We start from the raw sequence: 23,112 nt of genomic DNA on the forward strand, positions 1-23,112 counted from the left end.
CAGCAAATTTTCCTAAAAATCTACAAAGTTCCTGAATCCCTGAAGATTTAAGATCATTGAAGATCAACAAATTATCTCTGATGTTCACAACATTTCTAATAATCTACAAACTTCTCGAAAGTTCTGTAATATTCTCTGCAGATTTTCATGATTCAATGAATATCTGCAAATATCTCTGAACATCTATATAATTTTCTAAAGAATTAAAAGATTATCTAGAAATTTTTGAACTTTTCGGAAGTTTTAGCAAGAATTCTGAAGTTTTTTTAATTTTTCTAAAGCTGTGCAAATATCTCTAAAGATCAGCGAACTTACCTGAAGTTCTGTGAATGTCTTTCAAAATCCAAGAACCGCAGTAAAATTCTGAAAATTTATTTAAACATCTGCTAATTTTTGAGTAGATTTACGACCTACCCTCTGAACTTTTCTAAAGTTCCTAAAATTTATTTCAAATTCTGTAAAGTTTTCTGAAGTACTGTATTTCTGCTCTAAAGATCTACGAACTGCCCTGAAGTTCAATAAATTTCACAGTAGATCTCCGAACTTTTCTAAAGTTTGTGGATTCTTGATCTAAAGATCTTTGTGGTTTCTTGTGGATTCTTGATCTAAAGATCGGCAAATTTTCCCGAAGATCTGCGAGTTTTGCTGAAGTTTTGCAAATTTTTCTAAAAACGTACGAATTTTCTGACGTCCTACAAACTTCTCTTAAGGTCTACGGACTTCTCTGGAGTTCTTTAGATTTATCTATTTTCGACTTCCATGGAGTTCTGCAAAATATTGTACTTTTGTACTTCGCTGCGATTTGTTTTTGGAATTGAGGTGCTTTTCTGACATTTAACGAATTTTTCTGAAGATCTCACATTTGTGTGAAACTGTGAAACTTTCCGTCAAATTCCTGCAAATATCTTTAAAGTTCTGTAAAGTTGTCTTAAGCTCCGTAGCTCTATTCCCAAGATCTACAAAAAAAAACTTGAGGCTCCATAAATTTCTCATTAGATCTGCAAACTTCTCTGATGTTTTGTAAATTCCTCTAGGGTTACCCTGAAGATTTGAAAATTTCCTTGAAGATTACCTAAAGTTGTCAAAATTTATCAGAAAATATTTGAGCTTCCTTGAAGTTTTAAATGTCTCTCTCAAGATCTACAAATTTTCCTGAAATCGTAAATATTTATTTTTTTAAATCCCTGAAGTTCTGCAATTTTTACTGAAGATCCATTAACATTTCTGAGATTTTTGTGATTTTTTCAGAAGTCCTGTGATTTTTTTCAAAGTTCTGTAGCTGTGTTCTGAAGATCTACGAACTTTTGTGATGTTGAATAATGTTTCGAGGATCTCCAAACTTCTGTGTAATACTTTATATTTCACTGTAGATTCTTTGACTTGTCTGAAGTTATGCGAATTTCCCTGAAGATTTGTAAAATTTCGCTTATAGTTTTACAAATTGATTTGAAATTATTTTTGCTTGCTTGAAGTTTTGAAAATTTCTTTGAACATTTATCTGAAGATCTACGACCTCTCTTGTGATTTTGTTTTTATGAATTTCTGTTAATAACTTTTAATTTGTTTGTAGTTCTGTTCTCAAGATCTACGAACTACCCTGAAGCTCAACAAATTTCTCAGTAGATCTCCGACCCTCTCTGAAGCTCAAAAACAAATTCTATGTTGGGTCTCAGACCTGCTGTCTGGCATGCTTATTCTTATACAATACATGCTTCGTATGCTTCCTTTTGACGGTTGCCAGTCTCTCTTTTTCGGCTGTTTCCTTTTTACGACGATTTTGATCCTCCACATACAAATCAGCGAAGAGCGAACGTGACAAGACACTCTGAATGAACTTGTCTCGTTCGCACACGTTGTCTTAGCTGTCAGATGCTTGTCAAGTTCAGTGTCCTTAAGAAACGTTTCGAGAAACTGAACGAAAAACTTCTTTTGAATTACGAATGAAGTGATAATTGGAAAATTCCCTGAGTGGAACCAGAATTCCCTGAATATTCCAGGTTTTTCCAGAAAAAATGAAATTCCCTGTAAATTCCCGGTTTTCCAGGTTTTTCCAGGTAGTAGACACCCTGTAAAACTACGTTAATGGTGGTAAGCTCCAACTGGTATTATCCTCGGATTAAAGCCCGATCAAGAATGTCGGCATCAGAGTTAATCAACACTACTCTCAGTAAACATTTAGCAGATCATCCAAACAGGGACGGTATTAAAAGTTAATTCGAATTTGAGCCTACCGCCATAAGAGGCATTATCTCTTGTTATTCATAACAACAAAAATATGGGGAAAATTTCTAAATCCTAAAATAAAAAAAAAACTACAAGAGACAAGTGGTCTAGATGCAAAGTAATTAATTGAAAGCTTTCTATGCCAACCAATGCATGAATCTGTATTAAGTCCAGGGAAGTTGAGAAAATTTCCAACCTGGGAATGGAACATACTGAGTTCTTACGATTCAGCGTCCACAAATCATAGGCACTTTCACTGCCACTTCGAGTTTTCTAGGGTGTTAATCTCGGGCACTATTGCGATTTGAGGCACTAAATTGTCATCACAGTTTTGTTATTGTATGTTTTCCGATAGCAGATAATGGACTCCTGGAAAGAGCGAAGTGGAATCAGAGCCCCAGGTTCTGGATCGTATCGCCTTAAAACAATTTCTATGTTCTGCCTCCCGCGTTTCATTAGTCAGTGTTTGTCATAGTGGTGTTTGGTTTTTTGTTCATGATTCCGTTAAAATAAATCTGGGACTTTGAACAGTTATCTGAAGTCTATGACTTGGAAAATTGGTAACTACCTACACTACACACACAATGCTGATTTCTGTTTGTCAAACTTTGTAAACATATCAAACTGAAATTAATAAATAGTGTATTACTGAATTATATGCGGGGATGGGTGGCATTCACTAGCCCGAGAATACCTTCCAGATTCTAGCCTCTTAACCAACCATACATCAGTACAGAAGCAGTGGAGCTGTATACTCCTCCATCGGAACAGCACCGTTATGTTTACTGCGGAAACTGAGCAATATTCGATACCGTGAAACATCTCCGCAGTTATGTTTTCTTTCGGCGCAGGAGATGTGCGGTAATCGAAAGTTAAGAATGTAGCTCTACAATTACAATAACATTCTACCAAATTTTCATGTACGTAGTCCACTGCAACAGCCGAACGTACGAACGAATAGGGTGACTATATAGCGCATTTTAAGAAAACGTCACAAGTTTTTATGGCTGTTTTAAATCAATAATTACGAAGAAACCATAAAGCCTACAAGGTTACTACCAAAGGCACAAATCTAGGGAACTGCATGGCGAATGTTTTGTAGAACAACTAAAGTAACAGTAATGAAAATTTTCAACTTAAAAACACTAAAATGTACGAAATTTCACAAGTTTTTTTGGTGCTTTCAACATACTTTTCAATTTTAATGTATGATAATTAACTTTAATCGAGTTATTTTCTATAAAGCGTTGATAGGTAAGACTTAAATCTTTCATTTGGTATGTTGAAATCAGAAATCCACATCAAGATTAAAAAAATATAGCTAACCAAAGTTGGCAATAAAAAAAACATTAAATGTTGAATAACTCACTTATCAGTCATTTCCGACCCTATGTTTCATGGGGATTTTTTCATAACTTTAGGAGCCCTATCTACCCTGAAAATATGTAAAACCCGGAACCAAACACCCTGTATAATAAATCTTATTTGTTAGCTGCAGCTGGAGCTTGTGTTTTGTGTAGGAATTTGAGTGGGGTTCTCTCTGTTTATACTCTTTACTATGACGCGCTTGATATAGATGGCCCACAGCAACTCACGAAGAGCTACTGATTCCGATCAATAGCGGTACGGCTTCTTCCTCCTTCTATGGATGCTCATGTGGGCTTCCGTTGTGTACTGGAGAACACCACCAGTCACACCACGGTGATTGAATAAACACCGTTTGGTGAGACCAGATGGAATTCAACTTTGAAATCTGTGTTAGGGAAATCGCTTTTCGCAGACAATCGGTGATAATTTTGACTATCAAAGCAATAGTTGCACATTCGTGCAATTTTCAATAGCGACATTTTGAAAAATGATAAAGTCTTAAATTTAACGGTTGCGTAGGAATATATCTGATCGATTGGTGCTAAAATTATTGAAATTGGTCCAGGGGCAGCTGAGTTATTAACGTTCAAAATCTTTCATAATTTTGTTACATGTTCCATTTTTGGGGTTTCACAAAGTGTAGCCCTACCCCCCCCCCCCCCATACAGAAATCACAGACGCAGTCCTACGTCAAAATCTAAACTCTTGGGCAGTTTTGTTTTCTCACTAGGGAGGATTAAAATATAGTTAAAAATAATCGTTTCTAAATCAGTCTCTTAAAATTTTAGCTCATATGATTGCGATCTCATACTGCACTGTGGCCCTTCTGAAGTTTATTTGGGAATTACTATGGGAAAAGTTAACTTTCTCTTTGACAGCCAAGAAATAGTGTTGGGTGGCCGGTACCATCCACCGCAGATATTAAGGGATTGCTGTATTTAGTCATTTTAAAATTTGAAGGCTCTATAATGGCCAAAACTGAATCTATCTGGATGACTCGTGAACCGGGAAATCTGGAAATCCGAGAAAAAGCCGGGAATTCGAAGTTACCGAGAAAAACCGGGAAATACAAGTGAGTTTGACAATTCGGGAAAATACTCTTCGTCCTCTTTTCGAAAAACAATTAAGCTTTTGGACATTCAAAAAAATGTCAAGACCCCTGTAATTGACTCGATTTTCAGGTTAAAGTCACTTAGAAGACCTAATAAAAGAATTTCACCAGTTTTGAAGATTTCAAAATTAATTATAGAGATTTCACCAAAGAATTTTAGAGAAAATTTTCAAAGCAGATTCGTGAAGAACTCTACGAGGGCTTTGAGTAGAACTTCAACTTAATTGTGATCTGTGGAAAATTCCATGGCGATTGTGAAGAGGATTCCAGGGTTTGTGAAAAATACTAAGCGAATAGAGTCGTTAAGTTTGTGCATCGTTGGGCATCTGGTGCTGGATTTCAGTTGTCGGCGGAGAAAAGTTCGTTCACCGTCATCTATACCCATTAGACTGATGCAAAATTTGAAATTTTCGCTCCACAGTGCTCAAACGGTTTCAAATCAGGTCCTGATTAGCCTTCCAAAATATAAACTCATTTGGTAAGAAACTGACTTGGCACTAACTATTCGAAGTTTTTATGGAAATACTATACTATACTATGGAAAAACCAAACTTTTTGTTCATTATCTTCTACCCATTTTCCATATTGCTTTTTTCGAAAATTTCTATAACTATTCTTACGGGAATTTTTATCAGCTACAACTTTGCAGAAAATTGTTTTTCAGCCAAACGTCAAATTAAATAGTTATTAATTGTTTAAGAGATTGATAATCTTATGACAAGATTAAGCAACTGTATTGTGGGCAACACTGTATTCTGCAGTGTGACATAGTAGCCATGATATTTGTGCTCTATTCTTCGCACCAAAAACACCAATGATGCCTGCTGAACAGTTGAATGGGCATGATCATAAGGCATCAGTGACTTGAATCATTAATAATTGAGGTTCCTTACATTTGATTGAAAAGTAGTTTTCAACAAAGTTGTAGCAGAGAAAATTTGCTACAATCACTGTTATCATTTTTAAAAGCATAGTGATGTGGTGAATTTTTAGATAGATATGAACAAAAACACAAGTTTTCCCATAGTAATTCCCATATAAACTTGAAATGGTTTGTGCCAAGTCAGTTTCTTACTAAAGTAGTTCAAATGTTGGGGCGCTAAGCAGGACCCAATTTGGAACCGTTTAAGCACTGTGGAGCGAACATTTCAAATTTTGCATCAGTCTAGTACCCATGGCTACCGGTCTTTGTTCACACCCATCATGATTGGAACCCAGCCTTTCTTTCAAGGCCCACTTCGATGAGATTAAGGTCAACTACCAAACTCGACTGAACCTACACCGTTCCTCACCAGACGCCATCCCGACAGCAACCGACACCTACGAATCCGTATTTCCAAGGCGATCATCGACTCCCGGCTTACATACGGGCTCGAACTCACGTGCATGGTTCGATCGGCCCTCGTAGAAAAACTATCTACTGTCTATCAAAGGGCCATCCGCATCACCTCCGGTCTATTTCCATCCACCCCTGGTTTAGCTGCCTGCGTTGAGGGCGGCATACTCCGCTTTGACTGACTTATCGACATGACCATCTGCCGCCGGACCATTGGATTCCTTGAGAAGACTACGAGTTCTAGCGAAGGAGTGTTCCTCCTCGAGGAGGCCAACCAACTCCTTACCAGAACTGCCAACCAGACCCTCCCCCAGTGTCCAGAGTCCACTGGTGTGGAGCCAGGGGTTGAAACGTGCCCAAAATTGCCACCGATCAGGCAATGAAATAAACGTTCAAAGCCGGTTCCAACCCCCTTGCCGTTACCCAGACCCACCGTAACCTAATCGAACACCGATAAAAAAGATTTAGCTTACGTTACTCTGACGGATCACTTTCCCAGGGTAAAGTCGGCATTGGTATCTCCAGCCCCGAAGCTAAGGTTTGTTACCGCGTCCCAGACCAGTGCAGCGTGTTCTCGGCTGAGGCCGCCGCTGCTTTCTTTGCCATCTCCAGTCCGTCAAGCAAACCAATCGTCCTTTTCACCGACTCAGCCAGTGTGTCTATACACGCGTAAAGTCCCTGGTCCAGACCTCAAAAAGTGAATTTTTAGCACCACTTGGGAAGCCTGGAATAGGGACTAGATTAACTCCCACGTCCTCTTCATCAGGAAAATCAAAGTGGACAAGGGAAAATGGGAGGATCCAGCAGACCAGGAAGAACACGCAACCGTCTCCAAAGGGAGGAATGTCGAAAGTGTAAATGCTGTAAAGCAGGGGGCCCAGCAGACTGCCTTGCGGGACTCCTGCTGGGATCGAAAACGTGTTCGAAAGACAACCATTCAACGATACCTTAAACAACCTTTGCTGGAGGTAGTTACGGGTGATTTTAACCAGATGTAATGGGAAGTAGAAGTTACAAAGCTTGAATACAAGCCCATTGTGCCAGACATTGTCAAACGCTTTCTCAACGTCTAACAAGACCATGGCTGTGGACTTGGATACAGCTTTGTTACTTCGGATGTTATTCATCACCCGTACTAGCTGGTGATTGGTGGAGTGCCCCTTTCTGAACCCAAACTGATCCGGAACGTTATTTTCCTCGACAAACTTGAGCAAACGATTGAGAATGAGTTTCTCGAACAATTTGCTCAACGCTGAAAGGAGGCTGATTGGTCTGTAGCTTGAAGGCAATGTTGGATCCTTTCCGGGTTTGCGGATTGGTATGATTTTTGCTACCTTCCAGATGCTTCGAAAGTAGTGCAGTTCCAAGCATCTGTTGAAGATAGCGGTTAGAAGAGACTGCACTTTCATGATGAGTCTCTTCAAGATCAAGTTGAATATACCGTCAAACCCGGGAGCCTTCATGTTCTTGGTGCATTTCAGCGCTGAGCAAATCTGTTGTACTGTAATCATATCTGCCGGAGGCATGACATAACGGGAGGCATCTAGGTTTTGAACGCATTGCGCAACTTGATCTTCGAGCGGACTTTGGATATTCGAGCCAAGCAAATGCGATGAAGCAACATGCTCGCCGATCGCATTTGCTTTCTCCTGTGGGGTGATTAAAAGCCGGTCGTCATCATTTTCGACTCTGAGAGGTGGAACGGGTTTGGGATGAGTTTTCAGGACCTTGTCTACCTTCCAGAATGGTCTGGAGCGGTCTTTCACTTCGGAGTGAGTCCATTCTGGAAGCAATCTGCCTGTTCAGATCGGCCATTTCACGTTTTTTGCCCAGATCTCCAGTGCTCTGAAACTGGCGTCTACGAACATTTCTCAGGCGAATCAAGAGTTGGATGTGTACCCCTCACAGGAACTCGTCGGATGCACGCCTCGTCAGCCACGGTTGTGGCTTGGTGGAGTCCCTCCAACGCTCGGTCGATATCCTCCACGGTGTCAAGCGGCGGGTTGTCGATGATGTGCCTGTCTACCACGCGTCCAAATTGGGCCCAGTTTACGCCGTGGTAGACCTTGTGCAGACTTGGAGCAAGGGCCACGTTGTAGCCCAGTTCAGCCACCACCGGTTGGTGGTCGGAGTTGGACAAGCCGGTATTTGTCAGGAACAGGTCTAGCGTCGATGGGTTGCCCGTCGGTGAGATGAATGTTGGCTCATCCGAAAGTCAAATGGAGTACAGCCCATGCTGCAAGTTGTCGAACAGCAGACGACCGTTCTGGTTCTGCCTGTAGTTCCGCCAGGCCTCATGGCGGGAATTTAGATCGCCTCCAATTACGAAGCGGAAACCGGTACGGGTGATGGTGGACAGGTCCTTCTTGAATTTAGCCGCTAGTCCACTGCTGGCGGCACACTGTCGAGGGCACTAGAAGGCGATGCACTGGACGTATCCAGTCGACAAGGGCCTCGATGTTAGAAGTGCGGACGTGGGGCAGAGTGCAGAACTTGATTCCCTTTCTGACGATGACCGCTACGCCACCCCCCCTGGAGTTGGTGCGATCAAGCCGAATAATATTGTGGTCAGGCAACCAGAAGCTGTCGCCGGACTTTAGATGGGTCTCGGTTAGAAGGCCCACGTCGATGCTGTGCTTGCGGAGGAAGTCAGCAAGCTCAATCTCTTTTGCTCTTACAGAGCAAGCATTCCAGGCAGTGTTGGGAAAATATAAAAAAAAATCAAATCTCACCAACGCCCAAGATCACGCTTGATTTTCGTAGACAAAAATCAACAAGCAAACAACTGCGGTTGATTTTGCATGCTGTGATATCGCAGCTTGGAATATCAAGCTAACAAAACTCACCAACTGCAAATCTCACCAAACTGTGGTGAGATTGAGTTCAATGATTTTTGCTTTACACCCGAATGCAACCGAAACTTCCATAATGGCTTGCATCAGTCCCTTCTCGTCTGCCATCGGTGAAGATTAAAAAGAGATAGCAAACTATGCTTTCTCTTTCGAAGAAAACGATGTGCAATGGAATCATTTTTGTGTCGAGTCAACTTTTAGCTTGAATAGTCTCGCAATATCAAAGGAGCTTGTAAAATCAATCCTCCTTATTCTGCGAGTCACGTGACTCTCTGTCACCGGTGAGGTGACAATTGTCACCTCGTGTGAGGTGACTCTCCATGTAAATCAAATGGAGAGTCACCTCACACGAGGTGACTATTGTCACCTCACCGGTGAGAGAGAGTCACGTGACTCGCAGAATAGGGGGGAATATCAAGCATGATATTTTGTTCCAATATCACGCGTGATATTGCGAGCCCATGAGAGCGGAAAAATATCAATTGATTTCTGATTTTGCCAACACTGATTCCAGGTTTAGTTAGCGGTTTAGACGTCATACTGGTTAATGAACTTACCGAGCACTTGGATCTGTTCGGGCTTATTGCGGCACTTACGAAGAGCACCGGACATGTTGACGAAAATTTCCATCAGTTCGTCCGCTGAGAACAGATCGGGGTTGTTGTTTTGCGCTGTTGGTTGTCTCCAGAATCCAGGGGGGGATGGAGAGCTTTTCCCAGCAGAATCACCGGAAGCTTCTTGAGGGGGGCGGGTTGCGCCCGCGAATTCGCTTACCTTTGCTGGGGAGCACGAAGAGGCGGAAAATCCTCCGTCCTGAATGCTGGGGTTTTGTCCTTCTTGCGTCCTGGTTGATTGTTGCTTGACGCCTGCTTTCGGATGCGTTTGAAGTCCTCGCGTTTGGAGCACTGTCTGTCGGAACCTTGATGTGCACCACCACAGTTGGCGCATTTTAACGCCACGGCTCCATCCGCAGGGCAGTTGGAAGTGGCGTGTTCTTGAGCGCAGTTGCTGCAGCGTGGCTTGATGTTGCAGTTGCGGGTACCGTGTCCAAAATTGAGGCACCTCTGACACTGCGTTACGTCACGATGGCCGCCACGGTATGGCTCCCACCGTACGATGATGGAGTAGATCGATCGGATGGCTTGTAGCGCATTGAGTGTCACCGTCCCTTTCTCGAAGTGCACCAGGAAAAGACAATCCGGGTACGTCTTCACGTTTTCGTCTCTCCTTGTCATTCGGAAGACAGCGATTGGGGCTAGCTTGTACCGGTTGATTTCAGCTTAGACCATCATGGGGTCGAAGTTTGGTAGACCCCTGATGACTACCTTGAAGGGCTTCTCACCGGGGATGTCGTGCGTGAAGAATTCCGCCTTGGTATCCTTCAGATATTTCAGGGCCACTTCGTACTCCGCTTTCGTTCGGAGCATCACCTTGGTGCCGATCCTGCCGAGCTTAAACTCAGCTGCAACGCCCAGCGATGAAAGATCGCTAATCAGCGTGTTGAGTGGGACTTGCTTCACCACCAGTGGAGGAAGCTTCATTTTTGCTGCACTCGGGCTGGCAGCAGTTTCGTTGTCGACGGCGTCGCCGAAATCACCAATGACGCTGACGTTCGTCGCGGTGGCATCGTCCCGTCCACTCGCACCATCGGACTGGCCTTGATTTTTCTTCCTCTTTTTTGACCGCTTCACCGTGGCTGAGGTAGTATTCCCTACATCGGTGGGAAGAGTAGCGTACCTATTCGAAATAGGTACACTCAAGCTACCCTCACCGCTGTTCTTCTTCTCCGTTTTCTCTCGGAGCCTGCTCCGGGAGCGCTGTCTTCCCATCACACGAAGCGACCGACACTACTGATGACGCGATTAAACTGCGAATGTTTGGAACAAACTAGAAACTTTAGAACAACTCGACAGAGTGAGCAAAGACCGAACTGTACTGCTTGACGTTCAAGCAGAGAATGTGATCGAGCTAATGCCATACAGCAGCGCTCTTTTATATCTTTTCAGGTTAAAGCAGAATGATGTGCAATCAAGTGGTATAAAAGCTACAAAGACTCCTCCCATTATGAGTAGTTTGCTATCAAGTAGCGACACTGGCTCTTTTCCTTTTGCGTACACGACGAATGAGAACGACCCAAATTTGAGTTTAGTTCACTCATAATCGCCAAAAGTGCAGGAACTCAGCGATGAGTAAATTTGTCTCATGGTTTCCTGTGGAAAACCTAAAAAATCTACCAGAAAATGAGGAAATTGACGAAAATTTCATTCAGTCTCGGAGTAGTAGCAATAGACTGAGTGAATCCAAGCTTTACTTTTCTCAAATTCGGGAATTTTCCCCTGGAAAATCCTGGGAAAACATGAGGCAAATTTACTCATCGCTGAGTTCCTGCACTTTATTTCTTATTTCTGAGATAACTAAACTCAAATTTGGGTCGTTCTCATTCGCAGTGATATCACCTTGAAAGATATCGGCGACGGTGGTTAGCGTGATTACCTCTCACCCCAGCAGGCCTGGGTTCAATCTCAGTCGGCGCCACTGGCATGTTCTAAGGCATAACATCTCTGATCACGCCTTCCTTCGGGAAGTAAAGCCATTGGTCCCCGGTTGAGTTGATGGGTCGATTGGTAGGATCCAGGTGTGGGAGCTACCTCCCTGGCGTCGGTAGCATTGGAGCTCAGTACGGAAAACAAATCTCGCGTCACTTTTCAATAGGTCCTATCTACATTGATCGATTCTCTTCATCGACACTCTCTTTCGTAAATAACTCGGCTTCACAAATGTTTCCTGCCGTCTTCGTCGAATTAGATGCTAGATTGTTGCTTCTTCCATCGAAAATATCCGGTTGTGGCGATTCAAAGTTAATCAAGGTTGATCAAAATAATTTGTACCCCTGCTTCCAGATTGATTACATGAGCATTTTGTGTGGTCGTTGGTTCTGAATATGGACAAACAGGCAGATGAATTCTATTCCTACTCTTTACTGTAATAAGCTTGGTGGCCCTGAAAAGAGCCGTTTTGTTGCCAACGTTGGTGATGATTTAACCTCCGAAACCCAGCAAAGTGCGTCTCTGGCACTTCAAAACGTAGATGACATCCATGGCCGCTTACGCTTGGCGTGTTTAGTGTAGGTGACAGCATCACGGATCTCATTTTTCAGGAACACCTTCAGCACACCTCGTAAATCAGACCGGAGATTCGTCAGACACCGCCACGGCGAGCCAGACGACGGATGGTGGTTATCTTGAAGAATTTGCGTTTGGTTCTGAATATGGCGATGAGTGTGCAAAATATTACGCAATTCCATCCTCCCTATTCGCACGCGCCCGAGGATCGGAGGCGAATGCCACTTCGACTAGTTTCGTCTACTTACTACTCTCTGACGACTGTGCTGGGGAAGCAGCATATGCATGTAGGTAATTGGTGGATTTGTTAATTAATTCGACGCTTTTGGACAATGCTTGACATTTACCAGTTTTTCAATAGTTTCTAGTTGAAAATCAACATTCGAAAGCATCGATGCGTAGCCATATTTCTGATCGATTGGTGATAAAATTATTGAAATTGGACCAGGGGCAGCTGAGTAATTAACGTTCAAAATCTTTCTTAATTTGTTACATGTTCCATTTTCGGTTTTCACAAAGTGTACCCCCATATAGAAATCAAAGACGTAGTCCTACGTCAAAAAACACTTGGATCATTTTTCAATATTTAATGATTTGCCTTATACAAAATAACATTGACAAAAAATTAATAAAATTGAGCAAACTGGAACCGAGCCATGGACGTTGAGATTGTGGTGCCCATGTGTTGGCCATTCGTTTTTCAACGTTCTTTATATTCATGTCAATTTTCCCGCAGTTTTATTAATCGTTTAGTAAATGTATACTAGTGTGAGAATCAAGCGTATACAGCATCGCTGTTTAAGTAAGGACACAATGATGATGTCTAATAAACGCTGAATAATCAAAAAATTGATCCAATAAGCTCTGTTACAACTCATGCAAGTCGAATGAAAGCATCTCGACATAAATTAAACAACACCAAAGTAGTTCAATTATGTGGTTGAATATAATTTTCCAGATTTGTATGAACAAAAATAGTACAAGTATTATCAAGCATGCAGTTGAATACAATCGTCAAGAAGTCGTTTCTTCAATAGTCATTCTGGATCCATTCTGATAACAGATCCACAAATGTTTTCGTAAGAGCCTGATGTTTTTTTCAGAAACGAGATGTTGTTATTTACTGCATTCAGTTCCAACCTTGTGGTACAACACATCCCATCCAAAAGTGGTCGTATTACCCCAGCAACAGCAACAGCTATGTAAGTACATCGAACATACTTGTGCTTTCCTAATAGCTACATTACTTTTACATTATCAATGATATAATAGCTCTAAAACATTAAATTCCGTAAACACAAAATAACAAGAGCCAGCCCCCAGCATACACAATGTTTGTTTTGGTTATGAATTTTGACGTTTTACCAGTTATCAAGCTAAACTGTGTTTTAGAACATCAATAATCCAAAGAGTGGCCGTCTTAGCCCGGATGGCCGTCCTTCCCGGCCATCCCCCACTGAGCCCTGGGCAAAAAAAAATCAAATCAAGCCGATTAGTTATCGCTTGTACCGAGCACACGAAGGCTAATTATGCCATTAGAAAGAAGCATCCTTTCACTTGCGCCATTGCACCGACTATCGCACTGCCGTGAGCTCCTTCCACCCTCTACCCTGGCCAGTTACAACCACCCAACCGATTCGCTTTCATTCACAGGTCTTCCTCTTCTTCTTCTTCCTACCAGCTAGCGGAATACAACAAACACGAATTTACAAATTGTTGTATTTAGCCGAGCACATCCAACAAATAAGCAAACGGCCCAGCTGCAGGCACCGGTCACTCATTCAGCCATGCGCGAGCGTGAAGGAAGCGAATAAAAACGCTCCGGCACTTTAAATGCGAATTAAATAACAATAATTTCTTTATTAAAAACGGTCGTAAACCGCCGACTAGTGATGCCACTTCTGCTACTGCGCTTCTTGTGCCCGACACGACTCCGCTTAGACTACATTTAGATAGCGGCGCACCGGCCCAGAGTCACGACGAGTAACAAACAACCGTTTTGTGGTGATGCTGGCCCAAGAGCTCGCTCCTACGCCAGATGGTGTGATGGCTAATAAATTCCCTCGGTTCAGCCCCAAAATGAACAACTCCGGGCATCTTCGCTCATAACTATTCAACAGCAGCAGCAGCAGCAGCAGCATCAACGTCGTCAACGTTACGGGGCGAAACTGAGGGCGATATCCGAGGTGCTTTTCCGGTTCGTCGCCTGCTCTTTGGATCTGTTCTGACACTGAGCTTGACAAGTCGAACGGTATTCCGCATCCGATTAGCTGAAGTCTTGCCACACTTGGTGGAATGTTAGATGATTTTTTCTAGAGCTTATTGAGCGGAACATGGGAGATGAGTGAAAATAACTTAATTTTGTTAGCACGATTCATCGATCCACCACCATACCAATATAGGAACATTCATAAAATACCAATAACAATTCCCATTCTTCGCTTCTTACAGTTTTGGGGACCGGACAAAGACGCCAACCGGCTCGACCAGTCGATGTTCGACGACATGAACCGCTACTGCTGGATCCAGCAGCAGAACAACGGCCAGCTCCCGATTGGTTCCATCAGCAACTCCGTCACGGATACAGATGGACAGGTTGGTCGCTCTCCTTCCAAAATCTCAAACTTAAATTACTGACATCAATGATCGCAACTTTTCAGATCTACACCCTGACGGTGCTGAATGGCGGCCCGGAGCCGTGGAAGGATCCAACCCCCTCGGAGCCACCCCCGCCGGCGTCCAACCTCGATCTCGAAACCATCCTCGGTGGCTTCCCGGGGTACGTCAAGACCGAATGCTTTTCCTACGATGACAGCGGCTTTGGCACCGATCATCACTCCAAGGAAGATCCTCAACAGCAGTTGCTATCTCAACAACAGCAACAACAGCAGCAGCAGCAGCAGCAGCACCTTCACCAGCAAGTACAACAAATACCCGTCTCTTCGACAAACATCGTGCTGTCCAACAGCCTGATGGACCCGAACAGTGTGATAGCCTATCAGAACAACAACAACGATTGGCAAATGTCCGATCACAATGTGATAGAGCACGAAACGCCCGAGTCCCTGCTACGGAGTGCCCTGCAAGGCAAAGGCTACACCAAGGGAACTGCCGTCCAGCTGCAGAACGGCATCACGGTGATACCGGCCGGTCAAATCAAAGAGGAGGACCTCAGGCGAGTCCTCTACACTGGCGAAGCGGAAACGCTAGGCTACGCCGACTCGACTCTCGCTAATCCCCTCTTCGAGGCTTCCACCCTCCACTCGCCCAACTCGAACCACCCGCAGCAACATCAACCCCATCCGGCCGGCGGTGCGGTCGGCGATCTCGGCTCGGGCGTCGTCGTAGACGACATGTTCCTCACGCTGGAGTCAACCTTCACCGAGGACTACGAGAAGCTGAAACGGATCGCCACCGAGGTCCAGCAATTCTGCACTGACAACAACAACTACACCGAAATCATCGTCGAAACCGCTGCCATCAATCACCACCATCAGAATCCTAGCCTTATCAGTAGCAATAACGGTAACAACAACCTAGTGATATCGAGCGTCAACAGCGCCAATCATCATGCGATATCGACGACCACCTCGTCCGACGTGGTGACGACCACCTCCACAGCCAAGGTGAAAGCCCCTCGGTCATCCAAGAAGTACAAGCGATCTCTCAACAGCAACAGTGCAAACTCCACCACTACCAACAACAGCAACAACAATAACAATAGCTTACTTGCCAACAACAACAACAACAACAACAACACTAGCATGAGCAACCTCAACACCACTTCGGCGTCGATGCTCAGCTCAACCAACCACAGTAACAACAACAACCCAAGCCCGACGCACTGCAACGGCCAGCGGAAGGAACGCTCGCTGCACTACTGCTCGATCTGTTCCAAGGGCTTCAAGGACAAGTACTCGGTCAACGTGCACATCCGGACGCACACCGGCGAGAAGCCATTTGCCTGTTCCCTCTGCGGCAAGAGCTTCCGCCAGAAGGCTCACCTGGCCAAGCACTACCAAACACACATGGCCCAGAAGAACCCCTCCGGCAATGTCAAGGCCAGCAAGACCAACCGAGCAGCGGCGGAACAAGCGGCAGCGGCTGCTGCTGCTGCTGCTGCAGCGCAACAGCAATCCGGTCCTCCCCAGCTTTCACCTTCGCCCGTGCCGCAGTCATCGCTCCTTCCGCCGCCATCGATCGTTCAACAGGTGCAATCGGTTCCACAGCCGATCCTCCTCAACACTGCCACCATCGTAGCCGGTCGGTAATCCCATGCCGAGCCCGGTTCCTAACCTCGAACACTGCCCTCCCCACACACACACAGCCCGGATATCACAACTCAGCTATGATCTGATCTTGGAACCAACTTCCATTGGGGTGCGATCAAGGATCCTAGCATCAAAGTAGACTCAGTCACCGATACTCATGCGCATCAGCAGGAACACATGATTCTAATGGGAAAGCGAGAAGTGCTGCCAGTTTCCGAAGTTGAAGCGAGCCAGGAGTTTTGAATGTTAATGTTTGAAGTTCGCAGGAAGTTCTTCGGGCAACTCTATGAAGTTTCTGGAAGTTTTCGGAACATCCCAAGATGCGTTTCAGAACTTCTCAAATAATGTCTCGGATAACTCAAGGAATTTCTCCAGGAACTTCTACAAGAAGTACTCAGAACTTCTACAAGAAGACCGCGGAACTTCTACAAGAAGATCTCGGAACTTCTACAAGAAGTTCTTGGAACTTCTACAAGAAGTTCTCGGAACTTCTACAAGAAGTTCTCGGAACTTCTACAAGAAGATCTCGGAACTTCTACAAGAAGATCGCGGAACTTCTACAAGAACATCTCGGAACTTCTACAAGAAGTTCTCGAAACTTCTACAAGAAGTACTCAGAACTTCTACAAGAAGACCGCGGAACTTCTACAAGAAGATCTCGGAACTTCTACAAGAAGTTCTTGGAACTTCTACAAGAAGTTCTCGGAACTTCTACAAGAAGTTCTCGGAACTTCTACAAGAAGATCTCGGAACTTCTACAAGAAGATCGCGGAACTTCTACAAGAACATCTCGGAACTTCTACAAGAAGTTCTCGAAACTTCTACAAGAAGTTCTCGGAACTTCTACAAGAAGTTCTCGAAACTTCTACAAGAAGTTCTCGGAACTTCTACAAGAAGTTCTCGGAACTTCTCAAGGAAGTTCTCGGAACTTCTCAAGGAAGTTCTTGGAACTTCTTAAGGAAGTTTTCGGAACTTCTGCAAGAAGTTCTCGGAACTTCTCAAGGAAGTTTTCAGAACTTCTCAAGGAAGTTCTCAGAACTTCTCAACGAAGTTCTCAGAACTTCTCAAGGAAGTTCTCGGAACTTCTCAAGGAAGTTCTCGGAGCTTCTCAAGGAAGCTCTTGGAATTTTTCCATGAAGTTCTCGGAATTTGTCCATGAAGTTCATTGGAAATTCTTGGAACTAATCAAGGAAGTTCTCGGAACTTCTACAAGAAGTTCTCGGAACTTCTACAAGAAGTTCTCGAAACTTCTACAAGAAGTTCTCGGAACTTCTACAAGAAGTTCTCGGAACTTCTACAAGAAGTTCTCGGAACTTCTACAAGAAGTTCTCGGAACTTCTACAAGAAGTTCTCGGAACTTCTCAAGGAAGTTCTCGGAACTTCTCAAGGAAGTTCTTGGAACTTCTTAAGGAAGTTTTCGGAACTTCTGCAAGAAGTTCTCGGAACTTCTCAAGGAAGTTTTCAGAACTTCTCAAGGAAGTTCTCAGAACTTCTCAACGAAGTTCTCAGAACTTCTCAAGGAAGTTCTCGGAACTTCTCAAGGAAGTTCTCGGAGCTTCTCAAGGAAGCTCTTGGAATTTTTCCATGAAGTTCTCGGAATTTGTTCATGAAGTTCATTGGAAATTCTTGGAACTAATCAAGGAAGTTCTCGGAACTTCTACAAGAAGTTCTCGGAACTTCTACAAGAAGTTCTCGGAACTTCTACAAGAAGTTCTAGGAACTTCTACAAGAAGTTCTCGGAACTTCTACAAGAAGTTCTCGGAACTTCTACAAGAAGTTCTCGGAACTTCTACACGAAGTTCTCGGAACTTCTACAAGAAGTTCTCGGAACTTCTACAAGAAGTTCTCGGAACTTCTACAAGAAGTTCTCGGAACTTCTACAAGAAGTTCTTGGAACTTCTACAAGAAGTTCTCGGAACTTCTACAAGAAGTTCTCGGACCTTCTCAAGGAAGCTCTTGAAATTTATCCAAGAAGTTCTCGGAATTTCTCCAGGAAGCTCTCGGAACTTCTCAAGGAAATTTTCAGAATTTATCCATGAAGTTCTTGGAACTAATCAAGGAAATTCTTGGAACTAATCAAGGATGTTCTTGGATCTTCTCAAGGAAGTTATTGGAGCTTTCCAAGAAAGTTATTGGACATTCTCAGGAAATTCTCAGAAGTTCTCAAGGAAGTTACTGGAACTACTGAAGGAAGTTCTTGAAACTTCTCCAAGAAGTTCTCGGAACTTCTCCAAGAAGTTCTCGGAACTTCTCCAAGAAGTTCTCGGAACTTCACCAAGATGTTCTTGGAACTTCTCAATTAAGTTCTTGGAATTTCTCCAGTATGTTCACGGAATTTCTCGTGGAAGCTCTCGGAACTTTTCAAGGAAGTTCACGGAGCTTCTAAAGGAACTTCTCAAGGAAGTTCACGGATAGCAATTCTCGGAACTTCTCAAAGAAGTTATTAGAACTTCTCAGGAAGTTGTCAGAACTTCTCAGGAAGTTGTCAGAACTTCTCAGGAAGTTGTCAGAACTTCTCAATGAAGATCTCGGAACTTCTTAGGAAGGTCCTTGCGAATTCTCCAGGAAATTTTCGAAACTTCTCAAGGATTTTTTTATATATCTTCATGAAGGAGACTTTCAGCCCTAAGCTGGTTCGTCTCCGCCAAGGATGTAGTCAGAACTTCTCAAAGAAATTGTTCTAACTTCTCAGGGAAGTTCACGGAAAGAAATTCTCGGAACTTCTCAAAGAAGTTATCAGACTTTCTCACGGAAGTTCATGGAGCTTCTCAAGGAAGTTCACGGAAGGAAATTCTAGACCTTCTCAAGGAAGTTGTCAAAACTTCCCAAGGAAGATCTCGGAACTTCTTAAGAAAGTTCTTGCACATTCTCTAGGAAATTCTCGGAACTTCTCCAGGAAGTTCTTGGAACTTCTCCCAGGAATTTCTTGAAACTTCTTAAAGAAGCTCTTGGTACTTCTCAAGGAAGCTCTTGGAACTTCTCAGGGAAGATCTCGGGACTTCTTAAGAAAGTTCTGCAAATTCTCAAGGAAGTTCTCGCAACTTTTCGAGGAAGTTATCAGAACTTCTCAAAGAAGTTATTTTAGCTTCTAAATGAAGTTCACCGACTTCTCACGGAATTTCACGGAACTTCTCAAGGAAGTTCACCAAAGGAAACTCTCAGAACTTCTCATGAAAGTTGTCAGAACTGCTCAAGATCTTGGAACTTCTTAAGAAAGTTCTTACAAAATCTCTAGAAAATTCTCGGAACTTCTCCAGGAAGTTCTTGGATCTTGTCAGGAAGAAATTCTCAGAACTTCTCAATTATATGGACTTCTAAAGGATGTTTATGGAACTCCTCCAGGAAATTTTCAGAACTTCTCAAGGAAATTATCGGAACTTCTCAAGAAAATTCTTTAAACTTCTCAAGGAAGACCACGGAACTCCTGAAGGAAGTTCTAGTATCTTCTAAAGTAAAATCTCGGAACTTCTCCAGAAAGTTCTTAGTACTTCTCCAGAAAATTCTCGGAGCTTCTCCAGGAAGTTTTCGGGACTTCTCAAGGAACTTCTCGCATGACTTCAGTAAGTATACTTGGCAACTTTACCCGATCCCTTAGAATCATTGCAACTTACAGTTAAATATTATGACATCAAAACAGAACAAAATCACACCAATTCCTCTTCGTTCGAAACATCAGCCTCAAATCAACCAGAACATAAAAAAAAACTCAAAAATTGACGTTCCTATTTTATTGTATTTAGCAATGTCCCCAATACAAGGCTTGCTATGATTGATTGAAATAATCGAGTGCATGTGTGCAAAGAGTATTGAAACAAAACCAGCGATAGTGATGACACCATTTTCCATACGTCATTTCTATTCGTCAAGCCTAGTAAAAGTTAAGTGTACTATACAATGTAAACAAGAAAAAACAATCGAAATTAATAACACGTTTGTATTTTGTGAAACACAAATCGAAAGAGAAGAAATTTGTACTGTGATGTTTTCTTCCACCGCGCCCATCACGGCCGATCGGAAGAGAAACGCTTTCTATTTTCGTCGTCCAACGATCCTATTGTTATTGTTACTGTTGTCGTTTGTCAAAAAAAAAGAAAGTATTCTCACTCAACGCAAAAGACAAAGTTTAAATTATTACTATTATTATTATTATTATTATTATTATCATTAATACTTTGGCACCTAGCGCGCTCAAAAACACTCACTCACAAACGAAACGCAACTACAACACATACAATCAAAAAAAAAACAAACAAGAAACGACTTACGTTAAGTTTGAGGTTAAGAGTAACAGCTTCTGTCCAATTCTTGCCATTTTGTTTTCATAAGTAGACAACGAAGAGTAATAAAAAAAACAAGTAAATAGTACTCCTAGCGTTAGTGAAACACTGCTGCTGCATACCTACTACTCTAATTGTTTAGTAATTTTATATTCTCCTAATGGTGTATTTTTCTACCCCTCTAAAGTTAAGTGTAAATAGAAACCATTTCAGCTTCGTTAGTTTGAAACAAAAAAAAATGACAATCAAAGCAACCGCTCAAATGGAACAAACGACAGAGAGGCACTTTTTGTCTATTACTAGAGTTTACATATTTCGTATGTTTTAGCAGAATAATGTTACTTATTGTGAGAAAATTTTATCGTTTTGTTTACCTTTTTCGTTTTCGTTACTTTATTTTCCATTTAGAAAATTGAAAGATCTGTGTTTTGTGCGCCCAAAAGTTACTCACACACACACACACACACGCGTTACCGAACGGAAGTACCGATGCGCGGCTCGTGTTCGCCTAAAGATGGATTCCCTGAGATTATCCTATTGAGATTATATTGACAAAAAAAAAACGAGTTAAAAAGGAAAAGAATGCAATTACTGAATTCGTATAAAGTAGAAGAAAAAGTGAGCCGTCGCGAAGCAATATTAGAGAGTGAAAGAAAAATCAAACAAAAGTTAAAACAAATGTGATTCCCCCTTTCTTCGTTTTCTTACTTCGTCTTTGTCTTATTCTTCTTCTGATTATTCTTTTTTACTGTGAATGGAAACAGATGAGATTTGTTGATTTTCTATTTTATTTTTGGTTATCAATAGACGAAAGAATCTATTTAGACTACTTTTTCCTTGTTTGTTTTAGACAGAGAAAGAAGCAAGCATACGTATTTCATCTGTTATAGTTGAAATTTATTTAAAAGAAACAGAAATTCGTTACATTGTAAGGTGATATTATCTAGACAAATATATAGTTTTATTTTTATCTGCAAAATAGTTTATATTTTTAAAAGCAATCTGAACTGTGTATGTGTTTTCCTTTATGTTTTTTTTTTTCTTTGCTAATGTTAACTTGTTTAGAGATATTTTATGAACCCCCATTTGATTGATGTAGTAATATGTTTAAATAAACAATGTTTTCTTCAATGCCCGCAAGTAAATGTATAGTTAAATGTTGCCGTAGGTTTAACCCATATCTCCTGTAATCGAATCCTTACGTTTCTAGTTAGTAATGTCAATTGTCGCAACATCAATACACAAAAAAATCAGAGATCATCAATAAATGTTTGACCAATTCGAACAATTCCAATCCGGTGGTGTCATCTTTGTGCAACCACGATATCACATCACAGCCATTTGAAACCATCGAAATTTTCTGGGAGGAAGCTGGAAGGAGTACTGTGCTCATGCACCACTCTTTAGCACAGCTAGCCGGTGTGGCCAGTTCTCTGATCGTCTCTCCGCTTATCCAGCATCTCCGACAGTATTTCTCGACACATTTTATCGTTCTGAGTTATGGACCGGCATCTTCTTAAATTAATCTTAAAGACCCATTTGTTAATAAGTGCTCCACAAGACACCATGTCTCGTTAGCACACCACGCACGGTACTCAGACTCCATTGCCTCAATCTATCGGTATCAGGGTCCATGGTCCCCTATGGAATACATTCCGGCGAGATATGGTTGTTCCTATTGATGATACAAATCAACTTGCCTTGGACTGGGCGCTCATAGTCACTGTGTCTAGGCTGTGTTCCATTCTGGGGGGGACGTGCTATCAAATCAGCCTACTGATCATTCTTGTATGAAACTGGTTCCAAACGTAAACAAACCCTGTAGGTTTCTTATGGCTTGTTTACGTTTGGAACCAGTTATGCGAGGTAGACTACGATTGTTCGTATTTGACAGCCACCTCCCGCCTTGGTTCCATTAGGTGATTTTTTCCTTGAATTTGACATTTCAAAAATAAATTGAAATGTTCGAAATGTTGTTGATCGGCCGATCTTCGAGAACGTGTCTGTCAAAAATGATCTCTTGTCTGTCAGAAATAAGTTTGCTATTCTAGCAGGTTTATTTGAAAATTTTCCATCTGTCAAATTTAAGTGAAAATTCATTAAATGGAACACAGCCCTAGTATCATTTTGCATTTCAACCGCTACTTCCTTCTGAAGCTGTTCAAACTCCCGATCTGCAGAATATGTCTTTCAAGGCCGCGTTGATTCTGTGAATTTGCAAATTCTTGAGGCAAGATACTTAACGTAACTTTAAAATCAGCATATTTGCCTGGAAAACGGCGCTCCCTCTCGCTGCCCCCCATCGTAGAATTTTAAACATGGTTGCTGCGGATCTAGTGGCTCTTCTAGCTCACTACTAGAAATACTCAGAGCGAGAGATAGGCGGAGAAAACAAAATACAATTCGGCAGCAGGGATTTGTTCCTAAATTATCTTGCAATTCTTCCTAGAAGCTAGCATTTCAAATGACTTTTATTTTTGATTCGATTTACGTGCAAAATAATAATGGATCATTTTAGATGGCTGAGTTTTGAACCCACCACAGCTTTCATT

The 23,112-nt window shown here is 42.4% G+C and overlaps 1 protein-coding gene across 2 annotated transcripts in view; it reads left to right on the forward strand.

Annotated features, from left to right (window-relative positions):
• LOC135712558 (probable serine/threonine-protein kinase tsuA) overlaps positions 1-16,355 on the forward strand; it is a 466,235-nt gene extending 449,880 nt beyond the window's left edge. For both annotated transcript variants that reach the window (XM_065235520.1, XM_065235521.1), the window contains exons 5-6: positions 14,464-14,607; positions 14,673-16,355. In XM_065235520.1, coding sequence (XP_065091592.1) covers positions 14,464-14,607; positions 14,673-16,283 — 1,755 coding nt within the window. In that variant the 3' untranslated portion in view covers positions 16,284-16,355. The remainder of the gene's footprint in view (positions 1-14,463; positions 14,608-14,672) is intronic.
• The last annotated feature ends 6,757 nt before the right edge of the window (positions 16,356-23,112 follow it).

This window comes from Ochlerotatus camptorhynchus, unplaced genomic scaffold, assembly GCF_037179485.1.
Source record: "Ochlerotatus camptorhynchus isolate MF236.1 unplaced genomic scaffold, CSIRO-AGI_Acam_v1.1 ptg000493l, whole genome shotgun sequence".
In the NCBI taxonomy this organism is placed as follows: Eukaryota; Metazoa; Arthropoda; class Insecta; order Diptera; family Culicidae; genus Ochlerotatus; species Ochlerotatus camptorhynchus.